Raw genomic sequence first — 22634 nt, 5'->3', positions numbered from 1 at the left:
GAATAGCATAACCGCTTCGTTAGGTGCTGGTGGTTGGATGATCATCGTTCCAGACCCAGTGAGCCTTAATTCGGATAATGCTGCGATTGATACCTTGCACCTAAGTAGTTCTTGGGCAATGATTTCCTTTTGTCCAACGTGGTGCCCCGTTCGAACATTCCATTCGCCAATGTTAATTGCCATTTTCGGCGTAGTAAGCTTATTGCTATGGCCAGTGGTCCACTTTACACCAGTACCCTGGGTACCCAGTGCTGGCGCATCGGCTACCCCGGATGCGGTAACATTGTTGTAAGAGCTTGTTCTTACAAGCAAAATTCAAGTTAAGGAAAGACAGTTGCAGAATAAATGTGTGGAAATTTGCCTTTAGCCAGTGAGTGTTTGATTGCGGGAACAAATGTTTGGAGTGAATGGATAAGTGAAATGGGGAGGGTGTTTTTTTTTTTTTTTTTTTTGGCTTATGCTCTATAAGCTACCTTTTTTGCATCACATGCCACTACTAATGTAATGTTAATTTCTGTTCTACTTTCCTCTCAGTTATCACAAAATTATTTAGCTGCAGGGTAGACATTGATAACCTTCTGGCATCTCTTTCCCATATTCATTCCATGCATTTTTCTTTTCTGTCACAAGACTCATTTCATTCTACATCCATTTGGAACTAAGCTTTGAAAGCAGTATTTCTTAATTGGTATGAAGAGCCTAGCAACATCTATGATTGCTTCCCTGAAGGCTATTCAGATAGATCTCCTTTCAACTGCCCTCCTGAACACTGTATACACTGATTATATTTCTTATGCAACTGCAACAAGACCTAGAGAAATAATGCAGATGAGCTAAGAAATGACAAATGAGGTTTAATACTAACAAATGCAAGGTCACTTGAATAGCACTAATCAGGGAATAACAAGCCAATTTCCTTTTTCATTCTTCACTACCTTGGGTGCACTAGTCTTGAGGTGTTGAAAACAGAAAATGGCCTTGAGGTAATTGTATATATTTGAACATGAAGTTCTCTGAAAGTGCAGACAGGCTGTTAAGGTAGCTCATGGGTTTTGTCAATGATACACAGGAATTTTGCCAGAAAGGAAAGTTGCAATTAATCCATTATATAAGGCAATGGTTAGGCTGCATCTTGAGTACTTCATACTTCTGGAAGCCTCATTATAAAAAGGATGTGGATGTTAGAATAAGTGCAAAGAAATGCAATGTGAGTAGTCAGCTGCATCTAAAGGTTTTCTTATCAAAACAGCCTTTTATTCTGTAAACTGCAACATGTGGAAACTAGGAAGGGGCGGGCCATTCTGAGGGTGAAAGGGGTGCACTGCACCCAGGCACAAATGTTCAAGGGGTGCCTGAAACCTGAAACTTACATAAACATATGAAGAAAATTTTAAAGGGGGGGATGCCACATATCCTGGGAATGCCCCTGAAACTAGGCACTCACAAGGATACCTGGTTGAAGTGTTTAAGGTTTTACTTGGATTGAGTAAACTAAATGGCACCCTTACTCTTTCTTGGATGACACAAATAAGAGGACATAATTGAAGAAGGATGGGTGCAGGATAGATATTTGAAATTTTTTTCATATATTCAAACTATTCACTTCCATATGCAAGTGAGTAAGTTGAATAAATTTAAGAATGAAACATACAAGTCATTAGAGAAATAGAGAAATTATGTGGGCATTTTTTTTATTATATAATGTTAAAAAAAATAATATTAACTATGGATAATGGAATTTTTCTCTAAGTTTTAACATTAGCCCTCAATCGTTAGGAAAGATTCCCTTGAGTGAAATGAAATGCAGGTGAAAATGCATTTTTATTTTATGAGCATATTTCAGTTTCTATTAAACTAAAAACATAAGAATAATTCTTTGCAAAATATGATCTGAAAAAGAAAAATTATAAATAAAAGAGATGTTTTGGCAATAAAATGTATTAGAATATAAGACTGCTCCATGTACTCACCTGTAACTACTAATAGCATTTCTGTTCTCTCTTCTCCTGCACTGTTGCTAATTAAACATACATACTTGCCACCATCCTCCAGATTCACTTGTCGAATAACCAAGGACCCACTTAACTGTGTCATTCGAGGATCTAGGTATACAGGAAGTAGTTGTGTATTGTTCCTTCCTGCATATTTGTACCAACTGTATAAAAGACAAATCAGAACTCGTCACTTTAAAACTTTAAGTAAATTAAATTTTCAAACAATAAATTAATAAATTACATTATCCATAACAGCCAAAACAGCTATTTTAAATTTACATAATTATCTATTTAGTTTATTAGCCTGACTACTATAATGAATGTCCATGACCATTATTCTGTAATCTGTGTCATCTGACCAATCTGATCCTGTTGTGGATCATGTATCATCATGATCCATAACAGGATCATGTCAGATGACACAAATTACAGAGTAAAACTATCAAAAATATATTTCATAAATCTTCCCTTAGGTTACTGGATAAATGTATGATGTGCCCAAAATACAGAAAAATATATATAAAATATGCAAAAGATATTTTGTTTATCTTTCATACAGATTTTTAATTCCCAGGGTTAACAAATGCAACAGCATGAAGCATATTTTATATTATATACTTGGATCTTAGAAAGGCTTTTGATACTGTTGCACATGGAAGAATGCTGCACAAATTGGAGCAGTATGGCATTGGAGTCAAATTGCTGCTATGGATAAAGGGGTGGTTGAGGGGGAGAAGACAGAGAGTGGTAATCAATGGACACAGCTCATCGTGGACTAATGTTATTAGTGGAGTCCCTCAGGGTTCAGTATTGGGTCCATTATTGTTTTCTATATTTATAAATGACACTGATGATGGCATCAAGCTTAATGTCCAAGTTTGCAGATGATACGAAGGTTGGCAGGGTTGTCAAGGACACTACTGACACTATGCTGCTGCAACAGGATCTGGAAAGGTTGAGCAGATGGGCTGAGAGGTGGCAAATGAAGTTTAACATTGACAAATGTAAAGTACTACATATGGGAAACAGCAACCCCAGAGCAACGTATCAACTCTGTGGTACTACACTGACAGTGGTAGAGAATGAAAGGGACCTGGGGGTGGTTGTGCAGGCAGATATGAAGTTTTCTGAGCAGTGCAGACGGGCTTCAAGAGTAGCTCATGGTGTATTGTCAATGATATATAGGAATTTTTCTAGCAGGGATAAGGAGGTGATTATTCCCTTGTATAAGGCAATGGTCAGGCCACACCTAGGGTACTATATACAGGCCTGGAGGCCTCATTTCAAGAAGGATGTAGAGCTGCGGGAACGAGTACAGAGAAGGGCAACAAGATTAGTGAATGGAACAAAGGGAACAAATTACAGTGTCTGGAGACAAGGCACCAGCGAGGTGATCTGATAGAGGTGTATAAAGCCTTGAATGGTTTGAGCATGCTCAATGCTGATGGGATTCTTCCTCTTGCTCAGAATAATCACCTGAGAGGGCATAAATTCAAATTGAGAAAAGACAGATGTAGGATAGACGTACGGAAATTTGCCTTTAGCCAGCGGGTGGTTGGTTGGTGGAACAGACTTCCATCCCATGTCGTGGAAGTTGATAGCCTAAATAAGTTTAAGGCTCAGATGGACAGGTATTTCGAAAAAACAGAGGGGTGAAGTGGAAGTGGTTATTTTTCATTTATTTATTTATTTTTATTTTTTTGGCTGATGCTGCTTTCTTGCATCAAATGCCTCTACTAATGCTAATGCTAATATGTTCATTAGTGTTACCTGTAATGAAATAAATACATTCATTTGGTAGAAAAGCCATGTAATAGGAAGAAAACCAAAGCCTATAAATTCCAAAACAAAATTTAACTTCATTTAAAATCTCAATTCTTGTCATTCACTCTGAAGCTGGGGTGAGTGAGATGACCTCAAGTTTAGTAATTACCAGATCTAACTACTGCAGGGAAGTGGAGTATAATGAAGTAGAGTGTAAGTGGATTGGCTGTTACAGTTTTAAAGGAAAGGTTTCAATGTAAAACAGGAAGAATCTATTAAAAAAGGCCAAGAGAGGGGGGGGGGTCTATTTTTAAAAAAATTAATAAAAATATACATCTTTATTAAGTTTTTAAAATTTGGCCATTTTCAAGTTTTTTATGCAGTTGTTTAAATTTATTTATTTTCAAAATGGATTTTTCATAGTTGTATTCATAATAGACTGAAAATACAGGTTGCATCAAATAGTTAATAGTCAATCTAATAATAAACAACAGTTAACTGTTTCTTGATTTTTATGGGTATAAAATGGGTTTTTTTCGATAAGTGAGTAACAGCTCTGAAAAATGCCACTCTACCTAGAGGGTTAATTATCAACTCTCCTTTAATTGGTTTTGTTAAGGGAAAGTCTTGCCTGACCAATCTGATTGGATACTATGATGTAGTCACAAAAGAACTGGATGCAGGGAATAACTTTGATATTATATATTTGGATCTTAGAAAGGCTTTTGATACTGTCACACATGGAAGACTGCTACACAAATTGAAGCAGTGTGACATTGGAAGCAAATTGCTGCTATGGATAAAGGGATGGTTGAGGGGGAGAAGACAGAGAGTAGTAATCAATGGACACTGCTCATCGTGGACTAATGTTATAAGTGGAGACCCTCGGGGTTCAGTGTTGGGTCCATTATTGTTTTCTGTATTTATAAATGTATTGATGATGGTAAATCAAGCTTATGTCCAAGTTTGCAGATGATACAAAGGTTGGCAGGGTTGTTAAGGACACTATTGGCAGTATGCTGCTGCAACAGGATCTGGAAAGATTGAACACATGAGCTGAGAGGTGGCAAATGAAGTTTAACATTGACAAATGTAAAGTACTACACATGGGAAACAGTAACCTAGAGCAACATATCAACTCTGGTACTACACTGACAGTGGTAGAGAATGAAAAGGACCTGGGGATAATTGTGCAGGCAGATATCAAGTTTTTTGAGCAGTATAGATGGGCTGCAAGAGTAGCTCATGGTGTCTTGTCAATGACATACAGGAATTTTTCTAGCAGAGATAAGGAGGTGATTATTCCCTTGCATAAGGCAATGATCAGGCCAAACCTTGAGTACTGTATACAGGTCTGGAGGCGTCATTTCAAGAAGGATGTAGAGCTGCTGGAACGAGTACAGAGAAGGGCAACAAGATTAGTGAATGGAACAAAGGGTTGCTCTTACGAAGAAAGGCTTAAGTTTTGCAAATTACAGTGTCTGGAGACATAACCATATGTCTAATTGAGGTGTATAAATGAGGAGACATAACCATATGATCTGATTGATCATATGGTATAAAGCCCTGAATGGTTTGAGCATGCTCAATGCTGATGGGATTTTTCCTCTTGCTCAGAATAATCATCTGAGATGGCATAAATTCAAATTAAGGAAAGACAGATGTAGGATAGATGTGCGGAAATTTGCCTTTCGCCAGCGAGTAGTTGGTTGGTGGAACAGATTTCCATCCCTTGTTGTGGAAGTTGATAGCCTAAATAAATTTAAGGCTCAGCTGGACAGGTATTTCAAACGAATGGAGGGATGAAATGGTAGTGGTTTTTTTTTTTGTTTTTTTTTTTTTTTTTTTGGCTGATGCTGCATAAGCTTGCTTTCTTGCATCATATGCCTCTACTAATGCTAATGCTAATAACCCCTCCTCCCTTCCTTTCCTGTCTATCCTTTCTGTACACATTTTACCCTCCAAATTCCAATGATGCACTGCTTATATCCACGTGGCATCATGCCTCTGATATCACAGCAAAATCCCCTTTTAATATCTTGATCAGCACTTCAAATTCATTCGTTCACATAGGTGCCTCCGTAGCCAGATGGGCAGGAGCAGCAGTGCGTAGCACATGCTTCTTGATTAGACTCGGGGTTCGAGCCTATGACCACCAAATAGGGAAGATGCGGAAAGGTCAGGGAATGACCACCACATATTCCTGGAACAATATGGCCTTAGTTGCTAATGCTTTTAAAAACCAAAACAAACAACTTCAAATTCATCAAATTTATTTACTATACTTCTAGTATTGGTGTACATGCAAGATACATGCACCTGTTCTCACTAGCATAGCTACCCTTTTTTTTGGGCCCAGAGGCAAGGAACATTTTCGCCCCCCTACTTAATTAATGAACATTGCAAAAACAGGAGACAGCCAAAGATGCTGGGCCCCTAAAGGGCCCGGAGGCAATTGCCTTGCCTGCCTACATGGTAGCTACACCACTGCCTGCTCTTAGTCTTAGTTACCCTAACACAGCCCATGTATTTATTTGTTCCGTGATGACTCCCAGCAGCTCTTAAAGTCTCCAGAAACTTTCTCTCTAAGCTTCTGCTTGTTACAATAGAAGCAGTACAAGAATCACTTTCATCTCTGCCTGTGACTACTGTTAATCTTTTAGTCTGTGAATCCCCCCAAGCTAACAATTTTCCGATCCATCTAACACTGCCTTGATAGCATCAGCAAATATTCTTGCACCCTTTCTATTTAAGTGTATCCCATCCCTGTAGAAGCAGTCTCTCCTGATAGCAAGCACAGACCACACTAAAAAATATTCAACCCCACGAGCCTTGCACAATCTTTCCAAGGCTGAATTGATTGACAAGGCTCTCATCATATATGCCCTCCTATCGTATCTGGGAAGAATTGCAGACACTTTCAAATTCAACCCTAATTCACAGCTTTTTTTCAACAGTGACCTGTACTTGTTAAGTAATTCTGCCGGTCTCCTACTCTTGATATCATTAGTGCCAACGTGTACAACTATATCACCTTTTGTGCCCTTTAAAGATCATATCTGCTCTACAACATTACCAACTTTTCCCTCTGGCAGACATAGCATCTGGAGACTAGGCACCTACAAGGTGATCTGATTGAGGTGTTTAAGGATTTGAACGGATTGCTCAGACTACACACATGAGTGAGCATAAATTCAAATGGAGGAGGGATGGTTGCAATTAGGATGGTTGTGCATAGGTTTGCATTCAACCAGTAGGTGGCTGATTGTTGTAACAAACTTCCATCTGTTGTTGTGGAAATGCATAGTTTGAATAAATTCAAGGAAGAACTAGAAGTTGACAAATAATTGGAGGTGATGGACAGGTGATTTGGGGGTGGTTTTTTTTTTTTTTTTTTTTTTTTGGCTGATGCTATTTAAGCTTGCCATCTTGCATCATATAACACTACTACTACTAATAATAATAATAATAAAAATATTTATATCTCAACCTGAATAATAACTTTTAGTTGGCATAAATAAATTAGTATCTTCTATCATTATTTCCTGAATGCTTCTCATTTAGAGCTTGCTGTCAGTAAGTTCTAAATCAGTTGGCACAACTGAAAATGACTTTAAAACTGTCTAAGAGCATTTGCAAAAGCAAATTCTCTTCCTTTTAACCTTGACAGTAATTATATCTTTAAGTAGATTCCCCATCAATATATTATGATCACTGCTACCAGGTGGCTTCTTTATCTGGAGATACTTATTGTGTGAAGGATCACAGCTAATTATCAAGAATATTGCTTTTTCTTGTTATCTCTCTAGTATTCTGATGAAGGAAACAGTTATCAAATAAATCAAGAATTGCACTGCAGATATGTTAGCAACCAGCCCATAATTCCAGTCAATATCTGAAAGTACACATCTACCATTATAAAACTTTCTGATTTACTGGCTAATCCCATTTGTTTGTACAGCTGTTTATTATAGTCATCATATCATTTTACCAATATATAACATACTTCTAATCTTATTTTTTTTTTTACTCAAACTCAACGTTCAATTTAGTGCACTCACTATCTTAGATTCTATGTGCTTCTTTACCAAGATTGTAATTCCACCCCTGCCCCACCACCTTGTCTTGTCTGTATACATCATACTCACCATATTCAAATTTTACATCCCCTGTGACTGAGAGCAACATGCTTCCAATATCAATCCCAAGGGTTCACAACTGGTGAGTATGAGCTTGGTACACCCAGAGTCCTGAGCTAGATATCATCATTCTTCTTTTTGTTGGTGATTCCCTTCTACTTCTGATTCTTGTTCTCTCTCTCTCTCTCTCTCTCTCTCTCTCTCTCTCTCTCTCTCTCTCTCTCTCTCTCTCTCTCTCTCTCTCTCAGGCAGGGTAATTCAGATTTTTTTTTTTTATTTTGGCTAGTGCACCATAAGCCTTGGGCTTCCTTGCACCATATGGCTAATAATAATAATAAGTCCCGCAAGGGCCAAAAGGTCTGATAGGCCTCCTGCAGAACTGAATAGGCTCTTTGAAATTTACAGAGCTGCTAGAAGCAACTACTTTAACACTATCCGGAAGGAGAAATCTCTTGGATGGGATAGATTAGTTGAAAAAAACTATTAAAAACGATCCCTGGGGCCTACCTCACAAAGTTCTTGCGTCAAAATTACATCTGCATACCCCACAGAATTCAATCTCACTCCCCAATTCCTCTGAAACTCTCACTTGGTCTGCATCTATTGAAGCGATTTTAGATGAACTTCTTCCACAGGATACTTCGGTTCCTGAAAGTAATGACCAGACTCTGTTTCGTCTTCAACATCTTTCCTTTGAAGGCCCCTCAAATGAACCTCCTTTTACCATTGAGGAAATCGATACAGTGGTCAACTCTTTCTCTTGTGGCAAAAGTCCTGGGCTTGACAATCTTGAGGTCTCTGTCGTAAAACGCACTTGGAAAACTAAACCCTGTCTCATTGCTACCTTAATGAATACTTGTTTGCTTTATGGTGTCTTCCCAGATTGTTGGAAGACTGCCAATCTTAAACTGCTAATTAAGAGTCCGGCTAAACCCGTTGACTCACCTTCCTCTTATAGGCCAATCTCTCTTCTTCCTTTTCTTGGGAAAATTCTGGAAAAACTTCTTGTTGCAAGATTTAAAGACTACTATGTTTCTAGGAATCTCTCCTCTTCTTCCCAGTTTGGTTTCATGAAGGGCAGATCAACTACAGATGCTATAAATCTTCTTTTAAATACTGTTAGAACATCTCCTTCAAAATACGTTCTCGGTCTCTTCGTGGACTTCAAAGGGGCCTTTGACACCTTGTGGTGGCAGAGCGTCCTGGAGAGGTTCCGAAAGGCCGAGGTTTCCTGTCCTATCTATAGCCTTATTTCCAGCTACTTTCAAGATAGGAACCTTGTGGTCTCATCGGGCTTCTGCTCGGTTTCGAGACCGGTTTCTAGGGGTTGTCCTCAGGGATCCGTTCTTGGCCCTGTCTGCTGGAACGTGGTCCTTGATGGATGGCTAAATGCCCCTCATGGCGATATTCTTAATATTGCCTATGCTGATGATCTTGCCCTGCTGATCCCTGGGAATTCTCGCCTTGAGCTTGAAACAAAGGCTAACCACATCTTGGATGATCTACACATATGGTGCTCACTTCATAAACTTTCGATTTCTGTATCTAAGACGAAGCAGCTTCTCTTAAAAGGTCTGTTAAATCGTAATCGTCCTCCTGTGGTGAGGCTTCTCAACCAGACAATCAAGCTTGTACGTGAATTTAAATACCTTGGGGTGGTGATTGATGATCGCCTTTCTTTCATTCCACACTGCAAATTCCTAAAGGAAAAAATTAAATCAACTACTGGCTGGTTAATTCACATTGCCAGATCTCTTTGGAACCTCAAATCTAGAACATTGGGTTTATACTACAAATCTATATTCCTCCCAATTGTTACATATGGCGCGGGTGCATGGGGTTCCCATGTTCAAAACTCTCTCATCCTTAAAATTCTTCTACAGACGCAAAGATCCTTCCTTTTGGCCATGAGCAGGGCATGTAGAACTGTTTCTACTGATGCCCCTGCCGACCGGGCTAGCCGAGTGGGTAAAGTACCTGCCCGGCAACCCAAGGTCGCGGGTTCGATTCCCGCCTCGGGCTTGGATCAAAGTACTGCAAAAACCTTGGGAGGTGCAATATGGCCATAGAAGCCGATGCGCCAACAACTACCAAATCAAAAAAAAAAAAAAACTGATGCCCTGCTAGTTCTGAATGGGCGCCTTCCCATTCATTTAGAAATTATCCTTGCGTTTCTTAAATTTCACAGGAGGCGTCTTACCCCTGCTTCCATTGGTGTTTTTGAAAATAATTATAATAACTCTACCGACCTTGAAGTTTCTCGACTGCTCAGTTTAGCCCTTGATGAGTGGCAGCTCTCTTGGGATGACTCTTCCTTTGGCAGAATTACTTTCTCCTTCCTTCCTAAAGTCTTTGTAAAATCTAAGAATCTTTCCTGGCTTCAACCTGGACTTTTTTCCTCTTTTCTTCTTACGGGTCACGGCCTTAACTCCCACCTTTTTAGGTTTGGACTGGTCCCCTCTCCTCTTTGTCATTGTGGAGCTGAGGAGACGGTGGAACATTTAGTCCTAAATTGCAACATATATTTAGATTTACGTTACCAGCTCATGTTAGACACTAATGTTTACACCCTAGATGATTTCCCAAAATTTTTGGAAACATCAGAATCCTTCTCAGCTTTTTGTAACTATGCCTAACTCCGTGTTTAGAAGATGAAAGATGCTAAACACAGCTCATCCTGTTTAACTCAAAATTTTGGATTAAAAAAAAAAAAAAAAAAAATTATTGTTTAGAATTACAACTTTCTCTTTTTATGTAATCGTGATCTTAATTTTATTATGACTCTCGGAGTTAATAGCCTTGTTAAATCTCAAGTTTTCCTCATTGTGTGTTAAGATACTAGAAATGCAGTTCTAACAAAATCACTGAAGGTTATTAGATTGCTTGTTACTTAGTGTAACTGTTTAAAAACTCTTACCAACTATTGTTCAGACAAGTTCTTCTGGGCTTCTCAGAAGTCTTGTCTTCTCACTGTAAATTTTTGGAAAATTTTGTAATTAGATGCTAAGTTAAGTTAAGTTATTTTCTTGGTGTCTCAGACACAATTAAATTTGTTTCTTGAGTTTTCCTTTCTCTGGCTGGCTGAGGTTGGGCTCCTCTTCCAGTCGGAGAAAACCTAACTTTCCTCTCTGTTCTTAGTTGTTAATTCATCCTACCGTTTTCTGCTCCTTTCTTAAGAGAATATCTCTCTTCTTTCTTTGTCCTACTTCTCCTTCCCATAACTTTCACGGGTTTACCACTGGTTGGAAACCCTCTTTGCAGTTACTAACCCCTGGAGCGCCTCCTCGTGGCAAGGTACGGGAGTCTGGACGCAGGTGGCTTCCCTCCCTGCCTCCAGGCTGCAAAGTCTCCAGGGCCGGCAAACAACACCCATCAGAACCTACACTAAAACATACACACATACATTTATACACACTTGCCGGCTATAAATAAACTACAGAAGATACAGCGGTATATAGGGAAAACCCTGGAGGCCGCAATCATTACACGAATACCTTGTACCTTGTACTATAATCCTACATTATGTACAAGCATATTTGTGTGCCTATTTTTGCTCTTAGTAATCCTAATAAAGCTAAATCATGTGCTTTTCCTCATGAGGACCCCTTCCAGACCCCGTAATCACCCACTCCTTGTTTCAGGAAGGTTTTTGCATAATCCAAAAGAAGAAATGCAAGAATCAATTTTACCTCTGCTTGTAGCTGCTGTTAAACTATTAACTGTGTATTCCCCCCCAAACTAATGGTTTTCCAACCCACCTATATCCCTATCCTATCCCTGTAAAAATACAAGAACAGACCACGTTGAGAAAAATTCTACTCCATGAGCATTGCACTATCTCTCTAGAACTGAAATGATTGGCAAGGAAATGATTCTCAACCTGTACTCCCTAGTATTGTGTCTGGGCAGAATGCAGACATTTTTATATTTAAGCCTAACTTACAAGTTTTTCTCTCAATATTGCACTATACTTGTTAAGTAAATCCTCATTTCACCTATTGTTAACATCATTATAACCTTTTTGACCTCCTTAAAATGATGATTGACTTCTGCCCCACAGACATACCCTAGTCTTATCCCACCTATTCTTTTTTCATAATATATCTCTCATTTCCCTGACAACTGAGTTGCCAACAATAGCTACTTAGTATTAGCAGAACTAGATAAACATCAGCCAAAAAAAACACCCTTCCCATTTCACCATTCCATTCATTCCAAATGTTTATCTAGTTCTGCCTTGAACTTATTTTGAAAATATTATTATTTTGAAAATAAGCAAGCAACAAGTAGCACTATGAATAAAGACATGATTTTCAAGGGAACTTCCTCAGCATTTTCCCCCTCTCCCCAAGCTCTAGTCTGAGCATAAGTTTAGCTGAAATTTAAATGAAATATACCACACTAAACTAAGATATGTAGTAAACCCCAGGGGCTCACATCTGGTGAGTATGGGCTTGGCACACTCAGGGTCCTGAGCTGGATATCATGATTCTTCTCTTTGTTAGTGATTCCCTTCTACTTCTGACTCTCTCTCTCTCTCTCTCTCTCTCTCTCTCTCTCTCTCAGGGTAACTCGTTTTTTTTCTTTTTTTTTAGCTGGTGCAGCATAAATCTTAGTCTTCCTTGCACTATATGGCTAGCAATAATAATAATAATAATAATAATAATAATAAATTGTAAGATTATATTATGCATTGTTATATAGTTACAGTACATAAACATTGTTATTGTTATAAATTATGTATAATTCACAAACTTAATAAAATACTTCTAATGTTAATAGAATTACATAAAAGAATACTAAATGACATTTATATTTTTATATCAATGCAATAAATACAACACTGGCAGCAAACATGGACACAAAATAAAATAAACAATGGCAGCAAAAATTCCCTCCTGCTTCAACTCTCATTTTTGAGCAATTTCAAGACCAAGTAAGAAACAATTTCAACTACTTTATCAGGCATTAATATTAATTACACTACTAATTTTAACAAGAAAAATGAAAATAAAAAATAATAATTTTAAGAAATATAAAAAGTTTACTACCTAGCAGACTTTTTATATTTTTTTTATGTTGAAAATGACTCCTACACCATCTTCATAACAATATACTTTTGCATGTGTGTTATTAAAAATATTGCTGAAATTTTGTACAGTTCTGAATGGTATATATCCTGTGTATATTTACATATAGTATTTGAGTAATTCAGCTGTTAATTAAAATCTTACCTATATCTAGGCACGGGGAAGCCCTGAGCAGTGCACGGAAGTTCTACAACATCCCCCTGAACAGCAGACACAGTTGCCCTAGAATCTGTAACGCGGGGAGCAACTGTCCCACTGGAATCTGAAAATATTTTTCATTGAAGGAATTTTTATCAAATTTCTTTTCCTGTAAGTCTATATGGCATGACTATATTTGAAATTCGTATAAATTTGGCATGGCATATCATCTTACAAATTAAAGCAATCAGTGCTATATAGTAAATGCTTGCTTTAATGGACTTATCTTTAATCAAGCCAAAGCTGGTCAGAGAGTTACTGGAGGCATAATCAGAAAACTACCTAGCTAAAGCTTGAAAGCTTCTTCAAGCCCTTTGCAAAATTCACAACAGCAGAAAGTGCTTAGGTGGGCAGAACTTTCCCTACAATAATTTATTATAAGTAATGATAATGTGGTTATATTGTTTTAAATTTAAGAAATAAACCATATAATAAATACACCAAAATAATTAATGATGTTCATAGGGTTATAGGTCAGGTAAGGCACTATTTTGCTCCTATGACCCTTGTTTTGATATAGGTTCATAGGAGCAGAAGAGCACCTTGCTTTACTTATAACAATATTAACAGCATTAATTATTTTGCTATATTTATTTCATGGTTCAAGTGTTCTGTTAATTTAATTTAGAATTTTCTCTAACATCACTTCCATCAGCCTGTTGAGCACATTAGACTTCAGTAGGATACCATCTGAACTTCTAAATTGGTGGGTTCTTCAGACTCTGAATAAGCTTTACTCAGAGTTGCCACTGTGCAGTAGGGTAAAATTTCAACCTTTTTTATTTTGGTATAACTGGAAACTACAGTAAAATACAGAATTACAACAATCATAGTGGGCAAGCTTTCCAAACTCATCCCCCACCTTCCCATATAGTCCATTAAATCGAATTTTACTAATATCAACTTTATTGATAGGGAAACATATACAGATATCAATAATATTCGCTACAGCATAAAAGGTTAGGGGGAGTTAACAAAAGAAAAATAATAATAATAAAAAAGAAATTTAGTAATATACTTAGTAAAACAAATTTATTAAAAAAACTAATTTTATTTCTATACATCTCTCACATCTGGTGAGTATGGGCTTGGCACACCCAGGGTCCTGAGCTAGATATCATCATTCTTCTTTCTTGGTGATTCCCTTCCACTTCTGACTCTCTCTCTCTCTCTCTCTCTCTCTCTCTCTCTCTCTCAGGGTGACTCAGAATTTTTTTTATTTTTGGCTTGTGCAGCATAAGCCTTAGGCTTCCTTGCACCATATGCCATTACTAATACTAATACTAATGTTTTTCACTTTCGAGTCTCCTTTAAATTACTACATTATATAATTAAATGAAGACACCAACTCTGACTACTGTCTGTCTGGGAAATTATTCATTATTTTTCTAATATTGGAAAAATGACAAAAGGAAACAACCTTATGGAACACTACCAAACATCCAATAACATACTGATGCTACTTTCGCTCAATCATTAATCTATTTCTGATAAAAAAAAAAAAGGCTACCTGAATACAGTAAGATCTCACCCTGATTCCAAAGTTGACAGTGGGGTTGTACTACAGATGTCATGATAATGAGTATGATAAGAGTCACTTAGATAGTATGAATCAGAGCTGTAATACTCAATATGTTCTATGTTGATAATAATATTAGTAAAATAATAAGAGGAGTTTACCTCAATATAGTACGTAGAACACTTCCATATGATACCCTCCAGAAATTAAAACGGAAAAAACGAAACAACGTCGATTTTTTTGTTTTTTCCGTTTTAATTTCTGGAGGGTATCATATGGAAGTGTTCTATGTACTATATTGAGGTAAACTCCTCTTATTATTTTACTGATAAGAGTCTCTATATGTACCTTGGGCAAGTAAGTCTGAGTGCCTCGTTATTGGAGATTTCAACTCATTTGCTGGTTATTGTGGACTAGAAATTTTACTAGCGCAGTAAATTTCTTAAATCAACTTGACCTATTGGTATCAACATGTCATAGAGAGTACAAGGAGAAGGAATATTCTTGATGTGGAATATTCTAGATTCATCACTGATGACCTGAATAATATCACAAATATGATGGTATTGGAACCATTAGCAACAAATGACCACAGTGTCTTAAAGTGGACAATGATTGATTAAAGTGGACAATCTGCAAGAGTAGCTCATGGTGTCTTGTCAATGATATACAGGAATTTTTCTAGCAGAGATAAGAAGGATTATCCCCTTGTATAAGGTAATTGTCAGGCCACACCTTGAGTACTGTATACAGGTCTGGAGGCCTCATTTTAGGAAGGATGTAGAACTGCTGGAGCGAGTGCAGAGAAGGGCAACAAGATTAGTGAATGAAACAAAGGGCTGCTCTTATGAAGAAAGGCTTAAGTTTTTCAAATTACAGTGTCTGGAGACTAGGCACCTGCGAGGTGATCTGGCTGAGGTGTATAGAGTCTTGAATGGTTTAAGCATGCTCAATGCTGATGGAATTCTTCCTCTTGCTCAGAATAATCACCTGAGAGGGCATAAATTCAAATTGAGGAAAGACAGTTGTAGGATAGATGTGCGGAAGTTTTGGTTGATTGCTAGAACAAACTTCCATCTGTCGTTGTAGAAGTTGATAGTTTAAATAAATTCAAGGCAGAACTAGACAAACATATGGAGCTAGTGGATGGGTGAAATTAGAAGATTTGGTTTTTTTTTTTTTTTGGCTGATGCTATATAAGCTTGCTTTCTTGCATCATGGGCCTTTACTAATGCTAATGCTAATGATAAATGAGATTTCAGTATTAGGAGTAGGGGCAAGTTTTTTTGAGAAAGGAGGTTTTCTTTGAACTAAGGAAGTTCTTGGGCTCAGTTACCTGGAATAAAATATACAAGGGAAGGTTGGCAAGTTTCTAGCCTCTCGAATGCTGGAAAGTTGTGAAAACCCATTTATTTTTCAATGTTATCCACCCCCCCCCTCAAGTCAGCACACTTTCTGGCATGATCTACTAGCCTCCATAACCTGCTCATATAAAATTCAGAAGAGTTTGACTCAAACCAGTTAGTGACTGCATCCATCACAGCACTATCACTGTCAAATTTTTGTCCTTTCAAGACTTTTTCAAGACCTTTCAAGAAAATGGAGCCAAAAACCCTGTAAGCATGCTATGGTGCTATAGCTCAAACCCACAGTCATACAGTGTTGCCAGAGTCACAAATGCTGTTTGCACCGGTGCATTGTCTTGATGCAATATGACTCCTGTGGCAATTTCCTGCACCGCTTGAGCCAGTTCCTCACGTAAATTTCTCAGTAGGTTAGAATAATACTTGGCATTGATAGTAGCATCTCTTTCCAGGAAATTGACAATGATTACTCCTTCTGCATCCCAGAAGATGAATACCGTGACTTTCTCAGCCAACTATCTGCATTTGAAACTTTTTGGGAAGGGGGAAGAAGAGGGATTCTTCCACTGTTTCAATTGTTCTTTTATTTTAGGGTCAAAGTGGTGCACCCATGTTTCATCTAGTGACTTTCCTCCTTCCCGCAAAACTGAGCTTCATTAACTTCAAAATGCTGCATAATCTCATGGTAACACTACACTTTCCCACTGTGATCTGCATTCAGGGCTTTAGGGGCCCACCTCAAAGAAACTTTCCTCATTCCTAAAACATTCACCGTAATATTGTGAGCTCACTCACGGGAGATATTGAACATTGTCTCAATGTGCTTCAATGTTATTCTTCAGTCTTGCATGATCAGATCATGAATGGCATCCACATTTGCAGATGTAACAGGACTCCCAATGCATCTTCAATACTGTCTCATCACACCTAGGCGCCTCCGTAGCCAGGTGGAAGGAGCAGCAGTGTGTAGCACACGCTTCTTGATTAAAACCGGGGTTCGAGCCCGTCACCACCAAATACGGAGGATGCGGAAAGGTCAGGGAATGACCACCGCATATCCCGGAGCAATATGGCCTTAGTTGCTAATGCTCCTAAAAACCAAAACAACAACAACATCCACACCTAAATCTGCAACCCAATTTTTGACCATGGCATATGAAGACAAGATTCCCCTAATGTTAGCTGCATGTCTTCATGAATTTTTCAGTAACATTCCCTTTAAATAAAGTACTCAATGACTGCACAGTGCTAGATTATCTCAATAGTCACCATCTTCATTCTTCTTTCACACTTCACCACCCTCTGTAAAGGAGAAGAATACAAACAGTTACAAGCCTGAATTTTTCTGTGAACGCACAAGAAGAGGTGCAGCACAGACTGGCAATATTGCCTTTCACAAAAAACTTTGTGGTCTATATTGGGCTAAAAACTTTTCAACCTCCACTCATATATGAACAACTCGAGGCTACAAATAATGCAGGCAAAGAATTTTGAGCTCTTGGAAAAAGATAAGGTTTTTGAAAATTTTTGCCATTTCGTGACTTAATTAACATATTAAATTGTCTTAATAAATAAGTAGCTTGAAGGTTCTAATCACACAGATTGGCATATTTTTTTTTTTGTTTTAGCTAAGAAATTTTATTTCTAGGAAGGCTATAACTAATTTAAAACTTCATGAACATAGCAGCATAGTGTAATACATTTAATGTAAACTTAATAGTTTACATTAAATTAAAAGAATTTAACGAAAAAATTGCAAAACGATTTTCCTTCCTAATTAGATAGTATGAACCAGAACTGTAATGCTCAATATGTCCTACATTGATATCAAAATATTTGTTGATATTTACTTTATACTTGATAAATACCGCTGATAATCAGATCAAGAATATTGCTTTCTCTTGTTCCTCTATAATATGTTAGTATTTGTAAAAATACTTTTAAAATCCTTCCTTATTGATTAAAAATTCTTTTAATCAATAAGGAAGGAAAATCGTTTTGCAATTTTTTTGTTAAATTCTTTTAATTAATTTTCTTATTTTCAATTGTATTAAATTGATTTTTAGTTGTGCTAAATTGAGTTTTATTGTGCTAAATTGATTTTTAATTGTTCTAAATTGAGTTTCATTGTGTTAAATTGAGTTTTATTGTGTTAAATTGATTTTTAATTATTTTTTAAATTATTTGTTACTCTAATGTAAGTTTTTCGATTTTTTCGTTTTAATTTCTGGAGAGTATCATATGGAAGTGTTCTATGTACTATATCGAGGCAAATTTCTCTTATTATTTTTACAAATACTAACATATTATAGAGGAACAAGAGAAAGCAATATTCTTGATCTGATTATCAGCAGTATTTATCAAGTATAAAGTAAAGTAAAGTAAAGGAAAGGAAAGGAACTACTAGATGGCAATGAAAATACTGAACTGATGTGGGATTTATTCAAAGAAATAACTATTGTCAAGGATAAAGGGAAGGGACTTTGCTCTTGCAAAGGTATAATGAAGAGTTTATGTTATAAGCTTTTTTTTTTTTCAGTAGAATCAACTGACATTGCTAAATGGAAAATGCTAAATGGGAAGTATTCACAGAAGTGATCATTGAGACCACTAAGCACATCATACCAGCTAAGAGACTGTTCAAGATTTAGATGAATTCTAATATGCAATAAATTAGTACAGACAGTGGCAAGTGATGCTATGAAGCAAGTTTATAGCATCAGCTAAAAAAAAAAAAAAAACTACCCACCTCATCTATCTATTCAATCTAATAATTTGTCTAATTTTTTTCATAAATTTATTCAAACTACGCAGTTCCAAAACACCAGATGGCTGTTTTTTCCAATGATCAATTAATCTCTGGCTGAAAGCAAATTTTCATATCTATCCTCAGCAATATACTTAATTAAATAGTCATTTCAGTTTATGTCCCATTATGTGTGTTGTATAAGAAATGTAAGGATGCCATAAGCATTCCGTATACTCAATCCAGTCTTAAACACATCAGTCAGGTCTCCTTGTAGATGCCTAATTGCCAAGTGCAATTTACAGAAATGGAAGTCTTTTCTGGTGAGAGCACCCCACTGTATCCTTGATTGATTTGATTGTTCTTCTCTCATCCATTCCAAGTGATCGACATCCTTCTTAGCCGTTTGTGATCCAGCATTATTTTCACTGTTTTTACCATGTGGTCCAGCTCTATCACACAAATGAATAGTTGGAATGTGATGTTCAAAAATTATTTATTTTTGGGTTTACATAACATAACATACTGATGATATATTAAGGAATCCTTATGTGCTGTGGTGTAACAACTAGATCGTAGGTATAGCTTAATTATCAGCACTCACCTCATAGTAATCCACTTAGTTTGATGAAAAACAGCTACTATTTTTAATTAAGCTATTTTAGTAGTAGCTATTTTAATTAAAAATAGCTACTATTTTTAATTATTTCCGATTAGTAGCTATTTTAATTAAGTTAAGCTATACCTACAATCTAATAACATAACACATTAAAAACTCTAATGCAATATTTCTTCTTTCTGAACAAAAATATTTACAAAACCTTCCATATAGATAATTGACAATGTTTTTTCCTTTGGAGACCATACTTTGAATTCCTTGTTTGTCCTTTTGTGGGTGGGCAGAAATGCAAGAGGACTAAAAAAACAATGCTGCATGCACATAATAATTGAATATAAACATCAATAAATATGGATTTAGCTTTTCATATTGTTTATATGAAGTGTAACTAGATGGTAGATAATAAATGTGCCAGTACTGCTGGAAAATAAATTCTGTAATTGTAAATGTTGACAGGCATGCTGGGTGCAACATTTGACTGGAAGTGGAATTTTACAATATTGTCCCCAGCATGACATTGGATCACAAAGGGTTAAAATGAAGATTCTAGACCTGTATGCAGTACTCAATATGCAACCTAACCATTGCCATATACAATGAGATTATCATCTCTTTGTTTGTCCCTGCTGGCAAAATTCATGTATATCATTGACAGAAACCTATGTGCTGTTTAACAGCCTGTCTGCTTGCTTAAGGAACTTCCTCTCAGACTATACAATTATCCCTAAGCCTCTTTTGTTCTGCACCACTCTGAGTGCAGTATCAACTAATTGGTATACATTCTGGGATTACTGCTGTATGTCCATATGTAGCAGTAAATGAACTGAGACCAGTTCATTTACTTTACCAGTTCATTAGAGAAGAATAATGTGTAGGATGATTATAAATTTGTAGGAACATGGATTCAAGTATAAGTAATTCTGCAATCAGGTGACTAAGGGAACTTTAGTCAAGTGAAGACAGATTATGAGGTGTACAAGGCCTTGAATGGTTTGAGCAGGCACAATGCTGATGGGATACTTCCACTTGCTCAGATTAAAAACCAGAAGGGACATAGATTCAAATTGAGGAAAGACAGCTGTAGAATAGATGTGTGGAAGTTTGCCTTTAATCAGTGGGTAGTTGATTACTGGAACAGACTTCCATCTGTTGTTGTGGAAGTGGATAGCTAAATAAATTTAAAGCTGAACTAGACAAACGTTTGGAGTGACCGGATGGGTGAAATGGGAAGGATTTTTTTTTTCATTATTATTGTTTATTTTATTTTATTTTATTTTTATTATTATTTTTTTATTTTATTATTATTTTTTATTTATTTTTATTTTTATTATTATTTATTTATTTTTTATTATTTTTATTTTATTTTATTTTTATTATTATTTTTTTATTTTATTATTATTTTTTATTTATTTTTATTTTTATTATTATTTATTTATTTTTTATTATTTTTATTTTATTTTATTTTTATTATTATTTTTTTATTGTTTTATTATTATTATTATTTTTTTATTTTATTTTATTTTTATTATTATTTTTTTATTATTATTTTTTATTATTTTTATTTTATTTTATTTTATTTTTATTTTTGGTGCTCTATAAGCTTGCTTTCTTGCATCATATGCCTGAACTAATACTAATGCTAAATGCTAATGAGAAGTCCTCAGCAAAGAATTCTTTGCTTATGTTAATGCTAGAAGAAAAGGGACGAACAATACTGACCCATTAGACACGAATGGCATAATTATTGATGATTTTTTTTAAAGATTGCTAACAAACTAAATAAATATTTTGTATTTACACTGACATGTGAAGAAGACAATTTTTTTAAGGATGGGAACACCAGAAGTACTCCAAGTATAACAGCAAACTAAAGCAGGTTTCAAGAATGATCAGAAAAGTGGCTATGATTTAATACAGAAAATTGCAAGATCTTACACTTGGGAATAGCAACCCTAAAATAGCATATACACTTGGTGGGGTTGAATGTAAAACAGTACAGGTAGAAAGGGATCCAGGTAGATATGAAGTTTTATATGCAGTGTAAACAGGTAGTCATGAAAGCCCTATGGTGTCGTATCGATAATTTATCAAACAATATCCTGTAGAGATAAAGAATTCATTATCCCACTGTATATGGCAATTGTAAAACTGTATTTGGAATACTGTGTCCAAGTACAGATGCCACCTCATCTGACAAAAGACTGAGCTTCTTGAAAGGGTCCAAAGATGGGCAACTCACATGGTGAAATAGGCAAAAGGTTCCCCTATAAGGAAAAATTTTGATTATGTGGACTACACAACTTAACAACCAGGTCTGACTGAACTTTATAAGGCACTGAGAAGGGTTAGTAAAATGTGTGAAGGTGGAATTTTCACTGTTATAAAGAATTCCAGAATCAGGGGGTCATAAATTCAAATTACAGAGAAATTACAGAGATTTAGATTAGATTGTAGTAAGTTTTCTTTTAGCTAGCAAATTGTTGATTACCAGAACAAGTTGTCTCGACAGGTAGTTGAGGCTCAGTTTGGAGAAATTCAAAGGTCAAATGGATAGTTATCTATGTGAGGAGAGAAGCACATAATTTTCTTAATATTTTCTTATCTAATTTTTATTTATTTATTTATTTTTGTTTTGGTTAGTGCAGCAAAAGCCTGTTGCTTCCTACTCTACATTGATAGAATTTATACTAATACTAAATGATTTTCGTATAACTGAGATAAAAGTAGAAGAGAAATTGCTTAAGCTAAGAATAAATAGAGCACCTTAGTTGGCTTATTTGAATTTTCCATCAGAAGTGGGGACTTAGTTCCAAAACCCTCAGACTGATGTGTAAAGCCTTGTACTACCCATTGCCACCTACAGGGCTGGGGTCTGGTTATCACATATGCATGTCACACAGTCTCCACTCCTATCCTCCAATTATTGTTGGCTGTCTACCACTAGACTTATCCTTAGTATATACAGAGGACTATACTATGACATCAGAAAAGGTTGTGTCGTGGAATTTGATGCATATCCATTAATCCAGATGCCATTCCAAAACTGAAAACATGATCTGCAAATCTTGACTGAAAGATGGCAAGCTTGATGGAATTCTTCTACAAAAGGCAGAACAGAATTCTGATTCTTTCCAACCACTCCATCATTCAGCAAGCTCAATCTTAAATGACTCACTCCTAGTTTGCATACTTGTTTTATTT

General features: G+C 36.3%; 1 protein-coding gene across 1 annotated transcript in view; it reads right to left on the bottom strand.

The window, feature by feature from the left end:
* Window positions 1–22634, bottom strand: part of LOC150080136 (cell adhesion molecule Dscam1-like) — a 1047872-nt gene that overhangs the window by 837227 nt on the left and 188011 nt on the right. Inside the window, 2 exon segments of the mRNA XM_090381929.1 lie at window positions 1971–2155; window positions 13132–13249. Of these exon segments, the coding sequence (XP_090238055.1) occupies window positions 1971–2155; window positions 13132–13249 (303 nt within the window).

This window comes from Mastigoproctus giganteus, chromosome 9 (genome assembly GCF_048544385.1).
Source record: "Mastigoproctus giganteus isolate SK-2022 chromosome 9, ASM4854438v1, whole genome shotgun sequence".
Lineage (NCBI taxonomy): Eukaryota > Metazoa > Arthropoda > Arachnida > Uropygi > Thelyphonidae > Mastigoproctus > Mastigoproctus giganteus.
This window is presented reverse-complemented; position numbering and strand designations above follow the sequence as displayed.